Source organism: Leptodactylus fuscus, chromosome 6, assembly GCF_031893055.1.
Source record: "Leptodactylus fuscus isolate aLepFus1 chromosome 6, aLepFus1.hap2, whole genome shotgun sequence".
Classification (NCBI taxonomy): domain Eukaryota; kingdom Metazoa; phylum Chordata; class Amphibia; order Anura; family Leptodactylidae; genus Leptodactylus; species Leptodactylus fuscus.
Genome location: NC_134270.1, coordinates 10,119,467 through 10,146,858, shown reverse-complemented (window position 1 = coordinate 10,146,858; position 27,392 = coordinate 10,119,467). Strand labels below are relative to the sequence as shown.

The 27,392-nt window shown below is 46.5% G+C and overlaps 1 protein-coding gene across 1 annotated transcript; it reads left to right on the top strand.

The window, feature by feature from the left end:
- The first annotated feature begins 978 nt into the window (after window positions 1–978).
- Window positions 979–24,504, top strand: DNAI2 (dynein axonemal intermediate chain 2). The gene is made up of 12 exons (XM_075279370.1): window positions 979–1,162; window positions 16,496–16,657; window positions 17,110–17,231; window positions 18,067–18,209; window positions 18,317–18,430; window positions 19,143–19,282; window positions 19,406–19,528; window positions 19,826–20,049; window positions 21,785–21,920; window positions 22,149–22,295; window positions 22,914–23,150; window positions 24,457–24,504. The coding sequence occupies exons 1-12, from the start codon at window positions 980–982 to the stop codon at window positions 24,502–24,504; spliced, it is 1,779 nt and encodes a 592-aa protein (XP_075135471.1). The 5' UTR covers window position 979.
- The last annotated feature ends 2,888 nt before the right edge of the window (window positions 24,505–27,392 follow it).

Below are 27,392 nucleotides of genomic sequence, written 5' to 3'. Positions count from 1 at the left end.
AGAAGCTGTAATGGCGACCTTGTTGGCTGTCACCCATCTTTTCCAGCTGACAGAAGGGCGGCTCAGGAAGAACGCTCTGGGTGACAGCCAGTAGGTGTTGTCTATCACTAGCAGATTTATCTGAAGCTTGGGAAAGCTGAGTGAGCAGCCCCATTGCATTTTGTCAACTTTCCTAGGCTCCTGAATGGCAAATATGTGGTAATACAGGAGTAAGAGATGCAATGTGGCCTGACAAAGCAAATACGTCGATCAGGAGTCCAGAAAAGCTGTGTGGAAACCCCTTTGCAATAGATATAATATTTCTTTATTGCTGCAGATTTGTCTGAAGCTTGGAAAAGCTGAGTGACCGGCCCTATTATATCTATGACAGAGGTTGAGCCCAACTTACCAAGGCTCCTGAATGGCCTGATTGTTTGGTAATACAGGAATAGGAGATCGATGGATGTCATTCAGGAGGCCAGAAAAGCTGGGTGAACACATATAATATTTCGTTATAGCTGTATACTAAGCAGATTTGTCTGGAGTTCAGGAAAGCTGAGTGACTGGCTTTTATTATAGCTTCCTGTAGATTGCCACTCAGCTTTCCTAGACTCCTGAATGGTAAATTGGCCTGGTTATGCCGTTCTATTGGAGCAAGGGGTGCAGTGCTTTATAACAAGGCAAAGGTGTCATTCAGGAGTCCAAAAAAGCTGGGTGAAAACTTCGGTGGATGTAAGTTTCCTTACTGCCATATACATTGGCTGATTTCTCTGGATCTTGGGAAAGCTGAGTGACTGGCCTCCATTACAGCTCTCTTGGAGGTCACCACCCAGCTTTCCTAGGATACTCAATTCTAGAAAGGTTGGGTGACATCTCTTTTAGGATATCCATCGGCAGCCATATTGGTTGTCACCCAGCTTTCCCAGAGCCAGATATACATAAGAATTGGATGAATCAGAATGATATAACCGTCTGTCTCATGTCCTTCCCGCCAGACATCATGGAGATCGTCTACGTCTACACGCGGAAACGAAGCGAATTTGGGCGACAATGCAACTTTTCGGATCGGCCGGCAGAGCTGCACGTGGACATACTGCCCGACCCCTCACAGGCCCTGAACTTCATAGAGAGGAACCCGTGTGACATGGGGGTACAGTGCGCCCACGACATGTCTGAGCACGAGGTAACGGGCGGGGGGGGGGGGCAAATTGGGACAAATGTTTTATATAAAGCGTCTGTGACACCAAGTTACACAAATGTAAGTGCCCGGCGTAGGACGTTATAATAGTGCCATCCCTAGTGCCTGTATACACTATATCCATATATGCTTCACCTTAGTACCCATGTAATAGTGCCATCCCTAGTGCCCATATACACTATATCCATATATACTAGACCTTAGTGCCCATGTAATAGTGCCATCCCTAGTGCCTGTATACACTATATCCATATATACTAGACCTTAGTGCCCATGTAATAGTGCCATCCCTAGTGCCTGTATACACTATATCCATATATGCTTCACCTTAGTACCCATGTAATAATGCCATCTGTAGTGCCCGTATACACTATATCCTTATATACTAGACCTTAGTGCCCATGTAATAGTGCCATCCCTAGTGCCTGTATACACTATATCCATATATGCTTCACCTTAGTGCCCATGTAATAATGCCATCCCTAGTGCCCATATACACTATATCCATATATACTAGACCTTAGTGCCCATGTAATAATGCCATCCCTAGTGCCTGTATACACTATATCCATATATACTAGACCTTAGTACCCATGTAATAGTGCCATCCCTAGTGCCCATATACACTATATCCATATATACTAGACCTTAGTGCCCATGTAATAATGCCATCCCTAGTGCCCATATACACTATATCCATATATACTAGACCTTAGTACCCATGTAATAGTGCCATCCCTAGTGCCCATATACACTATATCCTTATATACTAGACCTTAGTACCCATGTAATAGTGCCATCCCTAGTGCCCGTATACACTATATCCATATATACTAGACCTTAGTATCCATGTAATAGTACCATCCCTAGTGCCCATATACACTATATCCTTATATACTAGACCTTAGTGCCCATGTAATAATGCCATCCCTAGTGCCCGTATACACTATATCCATATATACTAGACCTTAGTGCCCATGTAATAGTGCCATCCCTAGTGCCCGTATACACTATATCCATATATACTAGACCTTACTGCCCATGTAATTGTGCCATCCCTAGTGCCCGTATACACTATATCCATATATGCTTCACCTTAGTACCCATGTAATTGTGCCATCCCTAGTGCCCGTATACACTATCCATATATACTAGACCTTAGTGCCCATGTAATTGTGCCATCCCTAGTGCCCGTATACACTATATCCATATATGCTAGTACCCATTAATAATTACAGATTTAGTTCCCATATAATAGCGCACACCATAGGGCACATATAATAGTGCTACCCTTAGAAGCCATATAATAGTATGAGCAATAGTGCCCGTGTAATAGTGCCAGTCATAGTGCCCATATAATAGCGCTAGCCTTACAAACCATATAATGGCGCCAGCGATTGTCCTCACATAAATGTGTCAGCCATAATACCCGCATAATACCACAGGACAAGCCATAGTGCCCATATAATACTGTGATCCATAGTGCCCATATAATAGTGCTAGCCTTGCTCCCCATATAATAATGTCTCCCATGCCCCCTCCCATATATTCACAGGTTCCCCCCCCCCTCCTCACATACCTGCATGATACTGTCATGTGTCCCACAGATGTGCTGTACATGTGCCAGCAGTATACAGGGACCCGCCAGTGATGGGCACACACCAGATCTCCTATCCCCGTATCTGGTATATATACTGCATGAACACCACGGCTTCTGTCAGCGCCACACGTCGCTACCCCCAGTGCAGATTCATCCCCATCTATCACTTGTGGATGCCACGACAAGCAGCTGGCAGCCGCACTTTATCTAATGCCAGGGGGGCGAGATTACAGAACGACGGGTATAAATGAAGCCGGGGACTCTGTAATTGATTGGCAAAGAGCAATTCCACTAAATCCTAATTAGTGATGTTAATAAGTTAATTATGCGCCGGTCATTAAGTGGTTACTGCTGATGGCGCTAGAGAGAGTTCTCTTACTTGGCAGAAATCTCTGAGCGATTGGTTTTCTGAGATTAATGGGGGCGGTGTAGTCACTTCTGTGCCAAGGCAATTTGGGCGTCGATTAAATACACAGCAGCTTATTGATCGGCACATTCACAACATCGGGGATCAGGCCCAACCAGGGGCAACATCTGCAGGGGGGATTGTATGTCCTCCCCTAATTCTGTAGGTGCACCATCCTAACCACCAACGTCATGGAGACGTCCTCCATCTATTTAAGGGCAAAGTTATGTCAGGGGGGCCCTAATATTTCCCCATTAGTGACCCCACATATAGTATACTGCCCCCTTATTGTCCTCACACATAGTATACTGCCCCTTATTGTCCTCACACATAGTATACTGCCCCTTATTATCCTCACACATAGTATACTGCCCCGTATTGTCCTCACACATAGTATACTGCCCCCTTATTGTCCCCACACATAGTATACTGCCCCCTTATTGTCCTCACACATAGTATACTGCCCCTTATTGTCCTCACACATAGTATACTGCCCCCTTATTGTCCTCACACATAGTATACTGCCCCCTTATTGTCCTCACACATAGTATACTGCCCCCTTATTGTCCTCACACATAGTATACTGCCCCTTATTGTCCTCACACATAGTATACTGCTCCCTTATTGTCCTCACACATAGTATACTGCTCCCTATTGTCCTCACACATAGTATACTGCCCTCTTATTGTCCTCACACATAGTATACTGCCCCTTATTGTCCTCACACATAGTATACTGCCCCCTTATTGTCCCCACACATAGTATACTGCCCCCTTATTGTCCCCACACATAGTATACTGCCCCCTTATTGTCCCCACACATAGTATACTGCTCCCTTATTGTCCCCACACATAGTAGACTGCTCCCTTATTGTCCTCACACATAGTATACTGCCCCCTTATTGTCCCCACACATAGTATACTGCTCCCTTATTGTCCTCACACATAGTATACTGCCCCCTTATTGTCCCCACACAAAGTAGACTGCTCCCTTATTGTCCTCACACATAGTATACTGCCCCCTTATTGTCCCCACACATAGTATACTGCTCCCTTATTGTCCTCACACATAGTATACTGCCCCCTTATTGTCCCCACACATAGTATACTGCCCCCTTATTGTCCTCACACATAGTATACTGCCTCCTTATTGTCCCCACACATAGTATACTGCTCCCTTATTGTCCTCACACATAGTATACTGCCTCCTTATTGTCCTCACACATAGTATACTGCTCCCTATTGTCCTCACACATAGTATACTGCCTCCTTATTGTCCCCACACATAGTATACTGCTCCCTTATTGTCCCCACACATAGTATACTGCTCCCTTATTGTCCTCACACATAGTATACTGCCTCCTTATTGTCCCCACACATAGTATACTGCTCCCTTATTGTCCTCACACATAGTATACTGCCCCCTATTGTCCCCACACATAGTATACTGCTCCCTTATTGTCCTCACACATAGTATACTACCTCCTTATTGTCCTCACACATAGTATACTGCTCCCTATTGTCCTCACACATAGTATACTGCCTCCTTATTGTCCCCACACATAGTATACTGCTCCCTTATTGTCCCCACACATAGTATACTGCTCCCTTATTGTCCTCACACATAGTATACTGCCTCCTTATTGTCCTCACACATAGTATACTGCTCCCTATTGTCCTCACACATAGTATACTGCCTCCTTATTGTCCCCACACATAGTATACTGCTCCCTTATTGTCCTCACACATAGTGTACTGCTCCCTTATTGTCCCCACACATAGTATACTGCTCCCTTATTGTCCTCACACATAGTGTACTGCCCCCTATTGTCCCCACACATAGTATACTGCCCCCTTATTGTCCTCACACATAGTATACTGCTCCCTTATTGTCCCCACACATAGTATACTGCTCCCTTATTGTCCTCACACATAGTATACTGCCCCCTTATTGTCCCCACACATAGTATACTGCCCCCTTATTGTCCTCACACATAGTATACTGCCCCCTTATTGTCCCCACACATAGTATACTGCCCCCTTATTGTCCTCACACATAGTATACAGCTCCCTATTGTCCTCACACATAGTATACAGCTCCCTATTGTCCTCACACATAGTATACTGCCCCTTATTGTCCTCACACATAGTATACTGCCCCCTTATTGTCCTCACACATAGTATACTGCCCCCTTATTGTCCTCACACATAGTATACTGCCTCCTTATTGTCCCCACACATAGTATACTGCCCCCTTATTGTCCTCACACATAGTATACTGCCTCCTTATTGTCCCCACACATAGTATACTGCCCCCTTATTGTCCTCACACATAGTATACTGCCCCCTTATTGTCCCCACACATAGTATACTGCCCCCTTATTGTCCTCACACATAGTATACTGCCCCCTTATTGTCCCCACACATAGTATACTGCCCCCTTATTGTCCTCACACATAGTATACTGCTCCCTTATTGTCCTCACACATAGTATACTGCCCCCTTATTGTCCTCACACATAGTATACTGCCCCCTTATTGTCCCCACACATAGTATACTGCCTCCTTATTGTCCTCACACATAGTATACTGCCCCCTTATTGTCCCCACACATAGTATACTGCCCCCTTATTGTCCCCACACATAGTATACTGCCTCCTTATTGTCCTCACACATAGTATACTGCCCCCTTATTGTCAACACACATAGTATACTGCCCCCTTATTGTCCTCACACATAGTATACTGCCCCCTTATTGTCCCCACACATAATATACTGCCCCCTTATTGTCCTCACACATAGTATACTGCCCCCTTATTGTCCCCACACATAGTATACTGCCCCCTTATTGTCCCCACACATAGTATACTGCCCCCTTATTGTCCTCACACATAGTATACTGCCCCCTTATTGTCCCCACACATAGTATACTGCCCCCTTATTGTCCTCACACATAGTATACTGCCCCCTTATTGTCCCCACACATAGTATACTGCCTCCTTATTGTCCTCACACATAGTATACTGCCCCCTTATTGTCCCCACACATAGTATACTGCCCCCTTATTGTCCCCACACATAGTATACTGCCTCCTTATTGTCCTCACACATAGTATACTGCCCCCTTATTGTCAACACACATAGTATACTGCCCCCTTATTGTCCTCACACATAGTATACTGCCCCCTTATTGTCCCCACACATAATATACTGCCCCCTTATTGTCCTCACACATAGTATACTGCCCCCTTATTGTCCCCACACATAGTATACTGCCCCCTTATTGTCCCCACACATAGTATACTGCCCCCTTATTGTCCCCACACATAGTATACTGCCCCTTATTGTCCTCACACATAGTATACTGCTCCCTTATTGTCCTCACACATAGTATACTGCCCCCTTATTGTCCTCACACATAGTATACTGCCCCCTTATTGTCCCCACACATAGTATACTACCCCCTTATTGTCCTCACACATAGTATACTGCCCCCTTATTGTCCCCACACATAGTATACTGCCCCCTTATTGTCCTCACACATAGTATACTGCCCCTTATTGTCCTCACACATAGTATACTGCTGCCTTATTGTCCTCACACATAGTATACTGCCCCTTATTGTCCTCACACATAGTATACTGCCCCCTTATTGTCCCCACACATAGTATACTGCTCCCTTATTGTCCTCACACATAGTATACTGCTCCCTTATTGTCCTCACACATAGTATACTGCCTCCTTATTGTCCCCACACATAGTATACTGCCCCCTTATTGTCCTCACACATAGTATACTGCCCCCTTATTGTCCCCACACATAGTATACTGCTCCCTTATTGTCCTCACACATAGTATACTGCCCCCTTATTGTCCTCACACATAGTATACTGCTCCCTTATTGTCCCCACACATAGTATACTGCTCCCTTATTGTCCCCACACATAGTATACTGCTCCCTTATTGTCCTCACACATAGTATACTGCCCCTTATTGTCCTCACACATAGTATACTGCTCCCTTATTGTCCTCACACATAGTATACTGCTCCCTTATTGTCCTCACATATAGTATACTGCCCCCTATTGTCCCCACACATAGTATACTGCCTCCTTATTGTCCCCACACATAGTATACTGCCCCCTTATTTTCCTCACACATAGTATACTGCTCCCTTATTGTCCTCACACATAGTATACTGCTCCCTTATTGTCCTCACACATAGTATACTGCCCCCTTATTGTCCTCACACATAGTGTACTGCCCCCTTATTGTCCTCACACATAGTATACTGCTCCCTTATTGTCCTCACACATGGTATACTGCCCCCTTATTGTCCTCACACATAGTATTCTGCCCCCTTATTGTCCCCACACATAGTATACTGCCTCCTTATTGTCCTCACACATAGTATACTGCCCCATTATTGCCCCCACACATAGTATACTGCTCCCTATTGTCCCCATACATAGTATACTGCCCCCTTATTGTCCTCACACATAGTATACTGCCCCCTTATTGTCCCCACACATAGTATACTGCTCCCTTATTGTCCCCACACATAGTATACTGCCCTCTTATTGTCCCCACACATAGTATACTGCTCCCTTATTGTCCTCACACATAGTATACTGCCTCCTTATTGTCCTCACACATAGTATACTGCCCCCTTATTGTCCTCACACATAGTATACTGCCCCCTTATTGTCCTCACACATAGTATACTGCCCCCTTATTGTCCTCACACATAGAATACTGCCTCCTTATTGTCCCCACACATAGTATACTGCCTCCTTATTGTCCTCACACATAGTATACTGCCCCCTTATTGTCCTCACACATAGTATACTGCTCCCTTATTGTCCTCACACATAGTATACTGCCCCCTGTCCTCACACATAGTATACTGCTCCCTTATTGTCCTCACACATAGTATACTGCCCCCTGTCCTCACACATAGTATACTGCCTCCTTATTGTCCCCACACATAGTATACTGCTCCCTTGTTGTCCTCACACATAGTATACTGCCCCCTATTGTCCCCACACATAGTATACTGCCTCCTTATTGTCCCCACACATAGTATACTGCTCCCTTATTGTCCTCACACATAGTATACTGCCCCCTTATTGTCCTCACACATAGTATACTGCCCCCTTATTGTCCTCACACATAGTATACTGCCTCCTTATTGTCCCCACACATAGTATACTGCCCCCTTATTGTCCTCACACATAGTATACTGCCCCCTTATTGTCCCCACACATAGTACACTGCTCCCTTATTGTCCTCACACATAGTATACTGCTCCCTTATTGTCCTCACACATAGTATACTGCTCCCTTATTGTCCTCACACATAGTATACTGCCCCCTTATTGTCCTCACACATAGTATACTGCCCCCTTATTGTCCCCACACATAGTATACTGCTCCCTTATTGTCCTCACACATAGTATACTGCTCCCTTATTGTCCTCACACATAGTATACTGCCTCCTTATTGTCCCCACACATAGTATACTGCCCCCTTATTGTCCTCACACATAGTATACTGCCCCCTTATTGTCCCCACACATAGTATACTGCTCCCTTATTGTCCTCACACATAGTATACTGCTCCCTTATTGTCCTCACACATAGTATACTGCCCCCTTATTGTCCTCACACATAGTATACTGCTCCCTTATTGTCCCCACACATAGTATACTGCTCCCTTATTGTCCCCACACATAGTATACTGCTCCCTTATTGTCCTCACACATAGTATACTGCCCCTTATTGTCCTCACACATAGTATACTGCTCCCTTATTGTCCTCACACATAGTATACTGCTCCCTTATTGTCCTCACATATAGTATACTGCCCCCTATTGTCCCCACACATAGTATACTGCCTCCTTATTGTCCCCACACATAGTATACTGCCCCCTTATTGTCCTCACACATAGTATACTGCTCCCTTATTGTCCTCACACATAGTATACTGCCCCCTGTCCTCACACATAGTATACTGCTCCCTTATTGTCCTCACACATAGTATACTGCCCCCTGTCCTCACACATAGTATACTGCCTCCTTATTGTCCCCACACATAGTATACTGCTCCCTTGTTGTCCTCACACATAGTATACTGCCCCCTATTGTCCCCACACATAGTATACTGCCTCCTTATTGTCCCCACACATAGTATACTGCTCCCTTATTGTCCTCACACATAGTATACTGCCCCCTTATTGTCCTCACACATAGTATACTGCCCCCTTATTGTCCTCACACATAGTATACTGCCTCCTTATTGTCCCCACACATAGTATACTGCCCCCTTATTGTCCTCACACATAGTATACTGCCCCCTTATTGTCCCCACACATAGTACACTGCTCCCTTATTGTCCTCACACATAGTATACTGCTCCCTTATTGTCCTCACACATAGTATACTGCTCCCTTATTGTCCTCACACATAGTATACTGCCCCCTTATTGTCCTCACACATAGTATACTGCCCCCTTATTGTCCCCACACATAGTATACTGCTCCCTTATTGTCCTCACACATAGTATACTGCTCCCTTATTGTCCTCACACATAGTATACTGCCTCCTTATTGTCCCCACACATAGTATACTGCCCCCTTATTGTCCTCACACATAGTATACTGCCCCCTTATTGTCCCCACACATAGTATACTGCTCCCTTATTGTCCTCACACATAGTATACTGCTCCCTTATTGTCCTCACACATAGTATACTGCCCCCTTATTGTCCTCACACATAGTATACTGCTCCCTTATTGTCCCCACACATAGTATACTGCTCCCTTATTGTCCCCACACATAGTATACTGCTCCCTTATTGTCCTCACACATAGTATACTGCCCCTTATTGTCCTCACACATAGTATACTGCTCCCTTATTGTCCCCACACATAGTATACTGCTCCCTTATTGTCCTCACACATAGTATACTGCCCCTTATTGTCCTCACACATAGTATACTGCTCCCTTATTGTCCTCACACATAGTATACTGCTCCCTTATTGTCCTCACATATAGTATACTGCCCCCTATTGTCCCCACACATAGTATACTGCCTCCTTATTGTCCCCACACATAGTATACTGCCCCCTTATTGTCCTCACACATAGTATACTGCTCCCTTATTGTCCTCACACATAGTATACTGCCCCCTGTCCTCACACATAGTATACTGCTCCCTTATTGTCCTCACACATAGTATACTGCCCCCTGTCCTCACACATAGTATACTGCCTCCTTATTGTCCCCACACATAGTATACTGCTCCCTTGTTGTCCTCACACATAGTATACTGCCCCCTATTGTCCCCACACATAGTATACTGCCTCCTTATTGTCCCCACACATAGTATACTGCTCCCTTATTGTCCTCACACATAGTATACTGCCCCCTTATTGTCCTCACACATAGTATACTGCCTCCTTATTGTCCCCACACATAGTATACTGCCCCCTTATTGTCCTCACACATAGTATACTGCCCCCTTATTGTCCTCACACATAGTATACTGCTCCCTTATTGTCCTCACACATAGTATACTGCTCCCTTATTGTCCTCACACATAGTATACTGCCCCCTTATTGTCCTCACACATAGTGTACTGCCCCCTTATTGTCCGCACACATAGTATACTGCTCCCTTATTGTCCTCACACATGGTATACTGCCCCCTTATTGTCCTCACACATAGTATTCTGCCCCCTTATTGTCCCCACACATAGTATACTGCCTCCTTATTGTCCTCACACATAGTATACTGCCCCATTATTGCCCCCACACATAGTATACTGCTCCCTATTGTCCCCATACATAGTATACTGCCCCCTTATTGTCCTCACACATAGTATACTGCCCCCTTATTGTCCCCACACATAGTATACTGCTCCCTTATTGTCCTCACACATAGTATACTGCTCCCTTATTGTCCTCACACATAGTATACTGCCTCCTTATTGTCCCCACACATAGTATACTGCCCCCTTATTGTCCTCACACATAGTATACTGCCCCCTTATTGTCCCCACACATAGTATACTGCTCCCTTATTGTCCTCACACATAGTATACTGCTCCCTTATTGTCCTCACACATAGTATACTGCCCCCTTATTGTCCTCACACATAGTATACTGCTCCCTTATTGTCCCCACACATAGTATACTGCTCCCTTATTGTCCCCACACATAGTATACTGCTCCCTTATTGTCCTCACACATAGTATACTGCCCCTTATTGTCCTCACACATAGTATACTGCTCCCTTATTGTCCTCACACATAGTATACTGCTCCCTTATTGTCCTCACATATAGTATACTGCCCCCTATTGTCCCCACACATAGTATACTGCCTCCTTATTGTCCCCACACATAGTATACTGCCCCCTTATTGTCCTCACACATAGTATACTGCTCCCTTATTGTCCTCACACATAGTATACTGCCCCCTGTCCTCACACATAGTATACTGCTCCCTTATTGTCCTCACACATAGTATACTGCCCCCTGTCCTCACACATAGTATACTGCCTCCTTATTGTCCCCACACATAGTATACTGCTCCCTTGTTGTCCTCACACATAGTATACTGCCCCCTATTGTCCCCACACATAGTATACTGCCTCCTTATTGTCCCCACACATAGTATACTGCTCCCTTATTGTCCTCACACATAGTATACTGCCCCCTTATTGTCCTCACACATAGTATACTGCCCCCTTATTGTCCTCACACATAGTATACTGCCTCCTTATTGTCCCCACACATAGTATACTGCCCCCTTATTGTCCTCACACATAGTATACTGCCCCCTTATTGTCCCCACACATAGTACACTGCTCCCTTATTGTCCTCACACATAGTATACTGCTCCCTTATTGTCCTCACACATAGTATACTGCTCCCTTATTGTCCTCACACATAGTATACTGCCTCCTTATTGTCCCCACACATAGTATACTGCTCCCTTGTTGTCCTCACACATAGTATACTGCCCCCTATTGTCCCCACACATAGTATACTGCCTCCTTATTGTCCTCACACATAGTATACTGCCTCCTTATTGTCCCCACACATAGTATTCTGCCCCCTTATTGTCCTCACACATAGTATACTGCCCCCTTATTGTCCCCACACATAGTATACTGCTCCCTTATTGTCCTCACACATAGTATACTGCCCCCTTATTGTCCTCACACATAGTATACTGCTCCCTTATTGTCCCCACACATAGTATACTGCTCCCTTATTGTCCCCACACATAGTATACTGCTCCCTTATTGTCCTCACACATAGTATACTGCCCCTTATTGTCCTCACACATAGTATACTGCTCCCTTATTGTCCCCACACATAGTATACTGCTCCCTTATTGTCCTCACACATAGTATACTGCCCCTTATTGTCCTCACACATAGTATACTGCTCCCTTATTGTCCTCACACATAGTATACTGCTCCCTTATTGTCCTCACACATAGTATACTGCCTCCTTATTGTCCCCACACATAGTATTCTGCTCCCTTATTGTCCCCACACATAGTATACTGCCTCCTTATTGTCCTCACACTTAGTATACTGCTCCCTTATTGTCCTCACACATAGTATACTGCCTCCTTTTTGTCCCCACACATAGTATACTGCTCCCTTATTGTCCTCACACATAGTATACTGCCCCCTATTGTCCTCACACATAGTATACTGCTCCCTTATTGTCCTCACACATAGTATACTGCTCCCTTATTGTCCTCACACATAGTATACTGCCTCCTTATTGTCCCCACACATAGTATACTGCTCCCTTATTGTCCTCACATATAGTATACTGCCCCCTATTGTCCCCACACATAGTATACTGCCTCCTTATTGTCCTCACACATAGTATACTGCCCCCTTATTGTCCTCACACATAGTATACTGCCCCCTTATTGTCCTCACACATAGTATACTGCTCCCTTATTGTCCTCACACATAGTATACTGCCCCCTATTGTCCCCACACATAGTATACTGCCTCCTTATTGTCCTCACACATAGTATACTGCCCCCTTATTGTCCTCACACATAGTATACTGCTCCCTTATTGTCCTCACACATAGTATACTGCCCCCTGTCCTCACACATAGTATACTGCCTCCTTATTGTCCCCACACATAGTATACTGCTCCCTTGTTGTCCTCACACATAGTATACTGCCCCCTATTGTCCCCACACATAGTATACTGCCTCCTTATTGTCCCCACACATAGTATACTGCTCCCTTATTGTCCTCACACATAGTATACTGCCCCCTTATTGTCCTCACACATAGTATACTGCCCCCTTATTGTCCTCACACATAGTATACTGCCTCCTTATTGTCCCCACACATAGTATACTGCCCCCTTATTGTCCTCACACATAGTATACTGCCCCCTTATTGTCCCCACACATAGTACACTGCTCCCTTATTGTCCTCACACATAGTATACTGCTCCCTTATTGTCCTCACACATAGTATACTGCTCCCTTATTGTCCTCACACATAGTATACTGCCCCCTTATTGTCCTCACACATAGTATACTGCCCCCTTATTGTCCCCACACATAGTATACTGCTCCCTTATTGTCCTCACACATAGTATACTGCTCCCTTATTGTCCTCACACATAGTATACTGCCTCCTTATTGTCCCCACACATAGTATACTGCCCCCTTATTGTCCTCACACATAGTATACTGCCCCCTTATTGTCCCCACACATAGTATACTGCTCCCTTATTGTCCTCACACATAGTATACTGCCCCCTTATTGTCCTCACACATAGTATACTGCCCCCTTATTGTCCCCACACATAGTATACTGCTCCCTTATTGTCCTCACACATAGTATACTGCCCCTTATTGTCCTCACACATAGTATACTGCTCCCTTATTGTCCTCACACATAGTATACTGCTCCCTTATTGTCCTCACATATAGTATACTGCCCCCTATTGTCCCCACACATAGTATACTGCCTCCTTATTGTCCCCACACATAGTATACTGCCCCCTTATTGTCCTCACACATAGTATACTGCTCCCTTATTGTCCTCACACATAGTATACTGCTCCCTTATTGTCCTCACACATAGTATACTGCCCCCTTATTGTCCTCACACATAGTGTACTGCCCCCTTATTGTCCTTACACATGGTATACTGCTCCCTTATTGTCCTCACACATGGTATACTGCCCCCTTATTGTCCTCACACATAGTATTCTGCCCCCTTATTGTCCCCACACATAGTATACTGCCTCCTTATTGTCCTCACACATAGTATACTGCCCCATTATTGCCCCCACACATAGTATACTGCTCCCTATTGTCCCCATACATAGTATACTGCCCCCTTATTGTCCTCACACATAGTATACTGCCCCCTTATTGTCCCCACACATAGTATACTGCTCCCTTATTGTCCCCACACATAGTATACTGCCCTCTTATTGTCCCCACACATAGTATACTGCTCCCTTATTGTCCTCACACATAGTATACTGCCTCCTTATTGTCCTCACACATAGTATACTGCCCCCTTATTGTCCTCACACATAGTATACTGCCCCCTTATTGTCCTCACACATAGTATACTGCCCCCTTATTGTCCTCACACATAGAATACTGCCTCCTTATTGTCCCCACACATAGTATACTGCCTCCTTATTGTCCTCACACATAGTATACTGCCCCCTTATTGTCCTCACACATAGTATACTGCTCCCTTATTGTCCTCACACATAGTATACTGCCCCCTGTCCTCACACATAGTATACTGCCTCCTTATTGTCCCCACACATAGTATACTGCTCCCTTGTTGTCCTCACACATAGTATACTGCCCCCTATTGTCCCCACACATAGTATACTGCCTCCTTATTGTCCCCACACATAGTATACTGCTCCCTTATTGTCCTCACACATAGTATACTGCCCCCTTATTGTCCTCACACATAGTATACTGCCCCCTTATTGTCCTCACACATAGTATACTGCCTCCTTATTGTCCCCACACATAGTATACTGCCCCCTTATTGTCCTCACACATAGTATACTGCCCCCTTATTGTCCCCACACATAGTATACTGCTCCCTTATTGTCCTCACACATAGTATACTGCTCCCTTATTGTCCTCACACATAGTATACTGCCCCCTTATTGTCCTCACACATAGTATACTGCTCCCTTATTGTCCCCACACATAGTATACTGCTCCCTTATTGTCCCCACACATAGTATACTGCTCCCTTATTGTCCTCACACATAGTATACTGCCCCTTATTGTCCTCACACATAGTATACTGCTCCCTTATTGTCCTCACACATAGTATACTGCTCCCTTATTGTCCTCACATATAGTATACTGCCCCCTATTGTCCCCACACATAGTATACTGCCTCCTTATTGTCCCCACACATAGTATACTGCCCCCTTATTGTCCTCACACATAGTATACTGCTCCCTTATTGTCCTCACACATAGTATACTGCTCCCTTATTGTCCTCACACATAGTATACTGCCCCCTTATTGTCCTCACACATAGTGTACTGCCCCCTTATTGTCCTCACACATAGTATACTGCTCCCTTATTGTCCTCACACATGGTATACTGCCCCCTTATTGTCCTCACACATAGTATTCTGCCCCCTTATTGTCCCCACACATAGTATACTGCCCCCTTATTGTCCTCACACATAGTATACTGCCCCATTATTGCCCCCACACATAGTATACTGCTCCGTATTGTCCCCATACATAGTATACTGCCCCCTTATTGTCCTCACACATAGTATACTGCCCCCTTATTGTCCCCACACATAGTATACTGCTCCCTTATTGTCCCCACACATAGTATACTGCCCTCTTATTGTCCCCACACATAGTATACTGCTCCCTTATTGTCCTCACACATAGTATACTGCCTCCTTATTGTCCTCACACATAGTATACTGCCCCCTTATTGTCCTCACACATAGTATACTGCCCCCTTATTGTCCTCACACATAGTATACTGCCCCCTTATTGTCCTCACACATAGAATACTGCCTCCTTATTGTCCCCACACATAGTATACTGCCCCCTATATGTGGGGGCACCCACCAATTTCATAGTAATAGTGCTTTAGTCCGTTAGGTCCTACAATGTCTTCTCTCAGGAATCCTCAGTAGATCTGTCTCCATAATATGTGTAAGGATGAACCTTCACCTTGTCAGGGCTGACATGGCTGTGGTGCGGATCTCCAGACTGACCTTCTCTTCGTCTCCTTAGGTGAACACAGAAAGGTTTGAAATGGAGGCGCGAGGAGTAAACCATGTGGAGGGCGGCTGGCCGAAAGACATCAACCCCCAAGAGATGGAACAGACCGCTCGCTACAGGAAGAAAGTGGAGAAGGACGACCATTATATCACCACCATCACCCAGCTGGGCAGTGTAAGGAGCTTCTGCAGGACACAAGTGGTCACGGCCAGTCCATGTTTTTTCACACGGATGGGTCAGTGACGTTTGACTGTTGTGTCATCAAACGATTTATCAGTGGGGTCCGGGCGCTGAGACTCCCAACAATCACTGAAACCACTCAGTTGAGTTCTGTACCCCTCCCTCTTTGCTTAGCTAAGTTTTGCTTAGATACATGCAAGAGTCTCTGGTCCCACCGCAAGCTTTAATGGTTCTACCAAAGCCCCGAAGAAGCCAATCCTATAGGAATAGGTGTGGTAGGAGCTTCTTAGGTTTCCTGAAAACACTCCCGTTAGATATATCGTAGCTGTCCTAACAGGAAACACATCTAATGATCGTTCCTCCAAACCGCAGAGCGAGGAGACGGGTGGAGCGGAGAGCGATGGATCCTGATTTACAGCTCGGTTTGTGTTCTCTTGTCATGCCAGGTGATGGAGCACTGCATCAAACAGAACAACGCCATCAATATTTACGAGGAGTACTTCGAAGAGGAGGAGGAGCTGGAGGGGATGGACGAGGCGCCTTCTGCTAAGACCATTAACGTCTTCAGGTAACGGCTTCGGCTTTCTCACAGCTAATAGGCGCTAATAGACATTGTGAGGTTGGAATTCAACCGAAGAGGGATGACTTAACCCCTTAAAGAGCCATGTTTTGGGGCAGTGAGGACAAATGGGGCATCCTTTAGGCTACACTGTTTGAGCTTGTGTTGCAGACCATGTTGACCAGGACTGGTCTCGGCCTAGTCTTTGGCGTCCATTCAACACAAGCTAGAAAAGCCTATGGAAGATTGAAGCCCCTCAACTAATATATCCCTTGCATTCACTAGACGTACTAGTAAGAGGGCATGGCCCCGGCTCTTCCATCCTACCATATAGACTTGCCTTTGGTTTGACCCATAGGTCAATGGAGTGATGTTGAAGTGTGTATATAGGTTTGGACCTGAGTTTTTTGACCATTTATTAATTGATGACCTATCCTTAGGACCCTCACCAATCAGCTGGGTGACTGTTGCGGCCTCTTCACAGCGCTGTCCCACTGTGGGACTATTAAAGGATTATCTTATCTTATCGCGTCAGTGTTTGGTATCACAGCTCAGCCTATTCACTTGAATGGGACTGAACTGCGAACAGGCCATATAACCAAATAAACCTGACATCATATGGCTTGTGAAGCGTAAGCACCACTGCTACTTCAAATAGCTGATCTGCAGGGGTCCAGGGTGTTGGACTGACCTTCAATTGATGACCTATGATATGGAAATTACTGGAATACCCCTTTAAGAGTGGACCCTGACCTCTACATGTTGGGGGTTGTCGTTTCCCTTCCATTGGAGACCACAGTTCTAGATCCCCCATACATGTGCTATATTATTGATATTCCACCAGGGACCCCAATGAGATCAAGCGCACCGCCACACATCTCTCCTGGCACCCTGACGCCGGCAGGAAGCTCGCCGTGGCCTATTCTTGTCTGGAGTTCCAGAGGGCCCCCAAAGACATGAGCTATGACTCCTATATCTGGGACATTGGTGAGTTTTGATACAACTAAGTAACATCCACAACCTGTAATGCCAGCGATAAATAACACTGATATCTATTCATGGCCCCCTCCCCCCACTATTTGTCTATTACACAGAGAATCCCAACAAGCCGGAGCTGACGCTGAAGCCGGTGTCGCCACTGGTCAGCCTGGAATACAACCCTAAAGACTCGCACATCCTGGTTGGCGGCTGCTACAATGGACAGATCAGTAAGTAAAGGAATGGAAGGGCTTGTCCGAAATCTCATCAGGTAACTGCTGCCCTCTAGTGGCGGTGAGGGCACAATGTCACACGTCAGGACCCTGCACCAATATACTGATTTGGCTGCCGCTACAGGGTACATCTCTATACACTGCATACAGCTTCTAGCTCCATACACCCCTGGGACACTGCCCAATCCTTAGGGAGACCCGTGAGGCTCCCATACATATTAGTTAGTCTTGCTCTAATGTATACGGGGTCTTACGTCTCCCAGGAGGCATCTAGGAGCATTTAGTATTTGCTTTTGGCACTCGCTCCATAGTCAGCGCCATCTTTTTTGCTATTTTCAATTTCAGCATTTCTAACTTGCCATGTAAAAAAAATAAGTGGAAACCGTCAGCAAGCAGGCTAGCCGCCACTATCAGGTCTGTCGCTATTACTTTGTATTTGGTTTCTAGCTGTAAATGGGCTTTGAATATCCCAGTAAGTAAATAAAGTCAAAATAAAACCACTAACCGGCTTGCTGATGGTTTCCACTTGTTAACCAGGTCATGAAGATACATTACACAGCCATATTTAACATTGTCTGACTACTGTTAGTAATAAAGGGAACCTCACAGGGTTTCTGCCTATGTTGTGGGTCATTGTGGGCAGTCATTGGTGGTCCAGGCGTCCGGTGCCCCTTTCCCAATTCGATAGTGTCCTGCTCTTGTTTTCCAGCTTACTGGGACACTCGGAAAGGGGGTCAGCCGGTGGAGCTGTCTGTCATCGAACATAGTCACCGCGATCCCGTGTACAAGGTCATATGGCTGCAGTCAAAAACCGGCACCGAGTGTTTCTCCACGTCTACCGATGGGCAGGTGACTGGTACAACTTATTCATAGTCTCAAAGAAACCATAGTAAAGTGAAGACGGTGGATCAAACGTTTTCTAGTGTGAAGGGGTTGACACTCGTTACGTTTTTTTGTGAATTTTGGCTGCAGGTCTTATGGTGGGACATACGAAAGATGAGCGAGCCGACAGAGAAGCTGGTCCTGGACATCACAAAGAAGGAGAACCTGGACTTGGCTTTAGGAGGCATCTCCTTAGAGTTTGAGCCAACCATAGTAAGTGCGTGATACATTACTGGGTAGGGGGCAGGAGCTCTGGTAACTACATATCCCATGATGCTTTGCTCATGAGACCTGACCTCATCCTTCACTAGACAGTAGACCAGTCTAAATCGTGACCGGTCAGGATTTGCAGCGGGGTGCAGACCGTGTCCTCACAGCCGAGTGCAAATGCCATCCCACCGCAGGCAGGGGCTGAGAAGATCCATTAGCCATAGTCTAAGATGATTTTTGGTTGCCACACAGGTCATTCATGAGTTGTTGCTTCTTCTCTTCTGCTTTTTTTTATCGTAGCCAACCAAGTTTATGGTGGGGACAGAACAAGGCATGGTGATATCCTGCAACCGAAAGGCCAAGACCCCTGCTGAGAAGATCGTGTGCACTTACAGCGGTCACCATGGCCCCATCTACTCTGTACAGAGGAATCCATTCTTCCCCAAAAATTTCCTGACCGTGGGAGATTGGACGGCTCGGATATGGTCAGAAGACTCTCGGGAGTCCTCCATCATGTGGACCAAGTAAGACACGACAAGTAGCCAAGGGACTTGTGATGCTGAGAGTTATGGGGCTACGCTTAGGGTGCAAGGGAGGGAGCAGAGGATCGAAACCTCAGGGTTCATACAGATGTAAAATAAATTCCTGGGGGATGCAGACATGTTACTATCCATATACACTCACCGGCCACTTTATTAGGTACACCATGCTAGTAACGGGTTGGACCCCCTTTTGCCTTCAGAACTGCCTCAATTCTTCGTGGCATAGATTCAACAAGGTGCTGGAAGCATTCCTCAGAGATTTTGGTCCATATTGACATGATGGCATCACACAGTTGCAGTCGCAGATTTGTCGGCTGCACATCCATGATGCGAATCTCCCGTTCCACCACATCCCAAAGATGTTCCTCTATTGGATTGAGATCTGGTGACTGTGGAGGCCATTGGAGTACAGTGAACTCATTGTCATGGTCAAGAAACCAGTCTGAGATGATTCCAGCTTTATGACATGGCATTGCATTATCCTGCTGAAAGTAGCCATCAGATGTTGGGTACATTGTGGTCATAAAGGGATGGACATGGTCAGCAACAATACTCAGGTAGGCTTTGGCGTTGCAACAATGCTCAATTGGTACCAAGGGGCCCAAAGAGTGCCAAGAAAATATTCCCCACACCATGACACCACCACCACCAGCCTGAACCGTTGATACAAGGCAGGATGGATCCATGCTTTCATGTTGTTGACGCCAAATTCTGACCCTACCATCCGAATGTCGCAGCAGAAATCCAGACTCATCAGACCAGGCAACGTTTTTCCAATCTTCAATTGTCCAATTTCGATGAGCTTGTGCAAATTGTAGCCTCAGTTTCCTGTTCTTAGCTGAAAGGAGTGGCCCCCGGTGTGGTCTTCTGCTGCTGTAGCCCATCTGCCTCAAAGTTGGACGTACTGTGCGGCGTTCAGAGATGCTCTTCTGGCTACCTTGGGTGTAACGGGTGGCTATTTGAGTCACTGTTGCCTTTCTATCAGCTCGAACCAGTCTGGCCATTCTCCTCTGACCTCTGGCATCAACAACGCATTTCCGCCCACAGAACTGCCGCTCACTGGATGTTTTTTCTTTTTCGGACCATTCTCTGTAAACCCTAGAGATGGTTGTGCGTGAAAATCCCAGTAGATCAGCAGTTTCTGAAATACTCAGACCAGCCCTTCTGGCACCAACAACCATGCCACGTTCAAAGGCACTCAAATCACCTTTCTTCCCCATACTGATGCTCGGTTTGAACTGCAGGAGATTGTCTTGACCATGTCTACATGCCTAAATGCACTGAGTTTCCGCCATGTGATTGGCTGATTAGAAATTAAGTGTTAACGAGCAGTTGGACAGGTGTACCTAATAAAGTGGCCGGTGAGTGTAAGTGAACACTATCACAGTCCCAGCCCATCACATTGACTACACGGTCACGTTGATGTGTGAATATACCCTAATAATGCCAACTACAGTGAGTAACAGCCGCAGGTATCCCAATATCAGCCACAGTGCCCCAAATAACAGCCATAGTGCCCATATTCAGCCATAGTTACAGCCACGAGACCTCCAAAATTGGCTGATTGTACCCAATCCTTTAGATTATGTGACATCTTCCAACGTCAGTGACTAAGGATCTGGACCCGAGCCATATGTGACTACTATGTATACCCCAGACTGAGCGCGCCAGAATATATCACGGCTTATACCCCCAATATCTCACGTTCTCTCTCCAGATATCACACAAGTTACCTGACAGATGCCGCCTGGAGTCCGGTGCGACCATCTGTGTTCCTGACCACCAAGATGGACGGGACCTTGGACGTTTGGGACTATTTGTTTAAGCAGAATAACCCGTCCCTGAGCCTGAAGGTACTGACCAGGTGGTGGGCTATAGGCGCTGGGGAGCAAGTGCATGTTTAGGGTCACAATGCCACAGCTGGTCCTTAAAGGGACAGGACCCCTTTAACTTCTTTGATACCCCATTATTTACAAAAATAAAACCGCTGCCTCCTGCACTGTAGGAGGAGATAGATTGACTCCTGAATGGCATTGGTCTTCGGCGCTCCTCCTGATATGTCTTCTGTCCTCCACCCCCAGGTGTGCGATGAGGCCCTCTACAGCCTCCGTATACAGGACAATGGCCGCTTTGTAGCTTGCGGCTCCAAGATGGGTCTGACAACTCTGCTGGAACTGTCTCCTGGACTGTGCACCATACAAAGAAATGAGAAGAACATTGCCACGGCGGTAGGTTCAGTCACATCCCGAGTTACAGCTGCATTAACAATTCTGTAGACTTCAGAGCTGAAATCTCCTGCTTGTTCAGAGCCAGTTTTGGTGATTTGCATTTTGGGAAGTGTTGCACATTTTAGCTTGTTTTTATGACTTAAAGGGAACCTGTCAACAGGTTTGGGGACCCTAAAACACCAGCATGTCCTTTACTACCACTGAGGTTTAAGGTCCCAAACCTGGTGACCCCAGCTCCTGCATTTCCTGGCACCCGCTGCCCATCTTGTGCAGCTGCTAACTCTGCAAGGACATACAGGTATGTCACCAACCACCCAGACGTATATAGGCAATGGGCAGTCAAGCAGTGGTTTCAGGGATACCCTGACTACTTACACTTATGGCAGATCCATAGGACATACCATCCGTGGTCTTCATGATCTATAATACCTAAGCCTGGTGGAGTCCAAGCAGATGGATCTCCATTGATCTATTCTAAATCTACAAGGATCCCACTTCTTGGACCCCACTGACGTCAGGGTGATGGGGATGATCAGTATATGGGAGATCCAGACCTATCAGGTTGACCCATTGTTCATTCTCTTCTGGTCTTCTTCCCTAAAACTCTTCATTGTTTAGATGTTTGAGCGAGAGACGAAACGAGAGAAGATCCTGGAGGCTCGGCACAGAGAGATGCGTCTGAAGGAGCGGAGCAGAGCCGAGCCAGGCAAAGAGGAAGAGGCCAAGGATGACAAACCTGAGGACAACATGGAGGAGCTGATCGCCAAGGCCGAGAAGGAGTTCTTTGAGATCATCGAGGCCGAGCGCAAGAAGCGAGAGCAGGAAACAAAGAAGCAGGAAGGGGAGGAGGACCAGGTAAGAGGGTTCTTAGCTTCAGTTAGAGCGCCTCCTCCTGGTACTTGTGATCAATTGGTCATGTCAGGAAGTGGACACTTCTCTTCCATATGGAACAGGCTTGCCAACTAAGGAAGAAACATCCTGGGAAGGGGTCTACAGTCTAGTAAAGGTTTTGTCATTATGCCTGGCCCGTATATAGGACACTCCCTCAACCAAGACATATGAATCATAAATGGTACATGGAGTAGAGACCAGTGGTCTTACCCCAAGCCATCGGACACTTATCTCCTATCCTGTGTCTGTCATTGCAAAACCCCTTTAAAGAGGACCTTTCATGGTTTGGGGCACATGCAGTTCTATATACTCCTGGAAAGCCAACAGTGCGCTGAATTCAGCGCACTGTCGGCTTTCCCAATCTGTACCCCGGGTGAAGAGCTATTGGTCCCTTTAAAGAGGACCTTTCATGGGTTTGGGCACATGCGGTGTTATATACCGCTGGAAAGCCCGGGTGAAAAGCTATCGGTCCTGGTACTGTAGCTCTTCACAGTCAGAAGGGCGTTCCTGACAGTCTGTCAGGAACGTCCTTCTGCACAGCAGCGCCTATAGCGCTGTACAGTGTGAGCAGGGAAGAACGCCCCCTCCCCTCCTGATAATACTCGTCTATGGACGAGCTCTGTGAGCAGAGGGAGGGAGGCGTTCCTCCCCACTCACACTGTACAGCGCGATAGGCGCTGCTGTGGAGAAGGACGTTCCTGACAGACTGTCAGGAATGCCCTTCTGACTGTGAAGAGCTACGGTACCGGCACTAATACCTCTTCACCCGGGCTTTCCAGCGGTATATAACACCACATGTGCCCAAACCCATGAAAGGTCCTCTTTAAAGTGTTCTCCCAACGCTGTGCAAGCAATGGGGGGAATAAGGTCACATAGCAGGAGAACAAAGCAGAATTTCTAAAAGGCTTCAATTTACATAAGTTACCAGTATAGATAGGATCCTTGAGATTGAACAACCCCTTTAAGTTGGCCTTACACGTAAGCTACATGTTGGTGCACACGCTAATTTTGGTGTGACCGCTGTGTGTGTATGGGGGACTTCAATGTGGGGCTCTTATTAAAGGATTTTTTTTATCTTATCTTATCTTAGCCAATCCTTTTGGTCTAGGGAAGATAAGCTGCCACCAGAGGTGCAGTGCAATGATCTACATCGTACCGAGCACACATGCACACTCAGCCAAGCATGTGTATAGGGAGTTGGGAGGGACAGCTGTCGCCTATCTCATGGTTATGGGCGTCCCTTTAAATCAGATCTTTATATCGTCCACAGGAAAAGGAAGTGTCGGAGGAGAAGGAGATCCTCTCGCAGGTCAGTTAACCATTTACTTTCTCTGACTCCTGAATGGCAATCTATTTGTATACGGCTATATGCCCTGCTCTCATATCTGGGAAAGCTGGGTGACAGCCCCTGTGAGTTATTTAACCCATGGGTGGAGCGTTACCCATCCATTACCCATGTTAAACCTTCTCACTGTTTTCTCTGCAGGCCTGACCAGCTGATGGCGCTACAGCTGAACCAATGGAGGCCGCAACGATACCATCTTGTCTTCTATAGGACGTTCTTATTTTTTGTATTTTCAATGTGGGATTAAATAATTTATTGTAATAATTTGTGGTTTTATATGTTGTTATTCTTGGCTGCAGCGCATGTAGCTCTTCTTATATGCTTGTACCGCTGTGTACCAGAATATAGGATAGAAGGTCAAGGAGCCCAGCTTATCACCTCCCATCATCCGTATACTCCATACACATCCAAAGCTGCAATTCAGAATTCGGCTGGTTTCCTATTGTATGCCTTTCTGCTGCCCCCTGCTGGTATAAACAGGAAAGGTGGGACAAGATAGCACAACTCATCATCACTGAAGTCATATCTTATACATCACTCACATCCAAAGCTGCATTCAGAAATCTGCTGTTTTACGATTAGATCTGAGCTGCAATATCCGTTATCTCATTGCTGCCCCCTGCTGGTTTAGTGTTTGTAAATAAAGTCAGCACCCCACTACCATTGTATTCTACTCTGTATTGTACTCTATTCCCAACCAAAGCTGCATTCAAAAGGTTGCTGATTTCCTGCTTACGGTGTTCTGCTGCCCCCTGCTGGTGTAGTGTCTGCAGAGCAAAAGGCCACAATTTCTGTGACTGCGTCTTATAGTCACCACACAATCTTTGTACCAGTACTTGCAGCGCTCCATTCACTGACATGGGTGAAGACGCGGCAGGACAACATGGCGACCTGTGGTTGCATGGAGGGGAATTGCTGCCAAAGTCGCCACGTAGGTGAAGCCGAAACTAAGCGTGACTTATAGTAAATTTGTTGGGTTGCCCCGACCTGCCTCAGCTTCTACCCCGATATATTCACCATTATAAAGCGTGGCACATGGAGCACTGAAGGAACAATGTGGCCCTAAAAAGATCTTCTACATTCACAACACTCCGTATTTATACCCATCAATAATTGCCATAACTTGTAAGATCACCGCTTTCTGTCAGTGACGGGGGACATTCCTGCTTACATCCAGCGATGGCTGCAGTGGCGTAACTAGGAATGGCAGGGCCCTATGGCGAACTTTTGACATGGGGCCCCCCAACTGACGCCAAAGACCTCGACCGACCAACCAACCTCCACCCCCCCACCCCCCGCATTCCTGCACGCTCTATGCCCCATAGTGGCCCCTACACACAGTATTATGCCCCATAGTGGCCCCTGTATACAGTATTATCCCCCATAGGGGCCCCTGCACACAGTATTATGCCCCATAGTGGCCCCTGCACACAGTATTATGCCCCATAGTGGCCCCTGCACACAGTATTATCCCCCATAGTGTCACCTTCACACAGTATTATCCCCCATAGTGGCCCCTGCACACAGTATTATCCCTCATAGTGGCCCCTGCACACAGTATTATCCCCCATAGTGGCCCCTGCACACAGTATTATGCCCCATAGTGACCCCTCCACACAGTATTATGCCCCATAGTGGCCCCTGCACACAGTATTATGCCCCATAGTGGCCCCTGCACACAGTATTATCCCCCATAGTGGCCCCTGCACACAGTATTATGTCCAATAGTGGCCCCTGCACACAGTATTATGTCCAATAGTGGCCCCTGCACACAGTATTATACCCCATAGTGGCCCCTGCACACAGTATTATGCCCCATAGTGGCTCCTGCACACAGTATTATGCCCCATAGTGGCCCCTGCACACAGTATTATGCCCCATAGTGGCCCCTGCACACAGTATTATGCCCCATAGTGGCCCCTGCACACAGTATTATGCCCCATAGTGGCCCCTGCACACAGTATTATGCCCCATAGTGGCCCCTGCACACAGTATTATGTCCCATAGTGGCCCCTGCACACAGTATTATCCCCCATAGTGGCCCCTGCACACAGTATTATGTCCCATAGTGGCCCCTGCACACAGTATTATCCCCCATAGTGGCCCCTGCACACAGTATTATCCCCCATAGTGGCCCCTGCACACAGTATTATGTCCCATAGTGGCCCCTGCACACAGTATTATGTCCCATAGTGGCCCCTGCACACAGTATTATCCCCCATAGTGGCCCCTGCACACAGTATTATGTCCCATAGTGGCCCCTGCACACAGTATTATCCCCCATAGTGGCCCCTGCACATAGTATTATGCCCCACTGTGGACACCGAAACCTGTCTGGAGCCCAGAGAAGTAAGTAACACTGTTTTTTACGTTCCCTTACCTCTCCCGGGCCCTGAGTATAATAATAGTGTTTGTGGGGCCCGCGGTGTCACTAACTTATCCCAGCCCCTGCCAGGATCGGTAAGTAAATAGGGAGTAACTCCAGTCGGTAACGGCCTATTAAGAAAAAAAACGCAGCGGTAGCGGTAGTCGCCGGGCCCCTAATGTCCCGGGCCCTGTGGCAGCCCCTACCCCGGTAGTTGCGCCCCTAGATGGCTGCTTTTTGAGTGTTTTTTCCAATTTCATCCAGTTCATAGCAGGTTCGGGGCCTTTGACCTTTGGTAACCAAGGAGCCACAGGGGCGAGAGATGTCGCCAGCTCTTTTCCTGAGCACTATCCCCGGAGTTCCCCTTTAAGCCGCGCCGCGCCTCATTACAGCTTCATCTCTATCCAAACATGACCCTTGTGTGACATGTTAGCAGCTATTCTGAGACAATCTGCTTTACTGCACCTGACACCGACAACACAAGGCTCTTAACCGA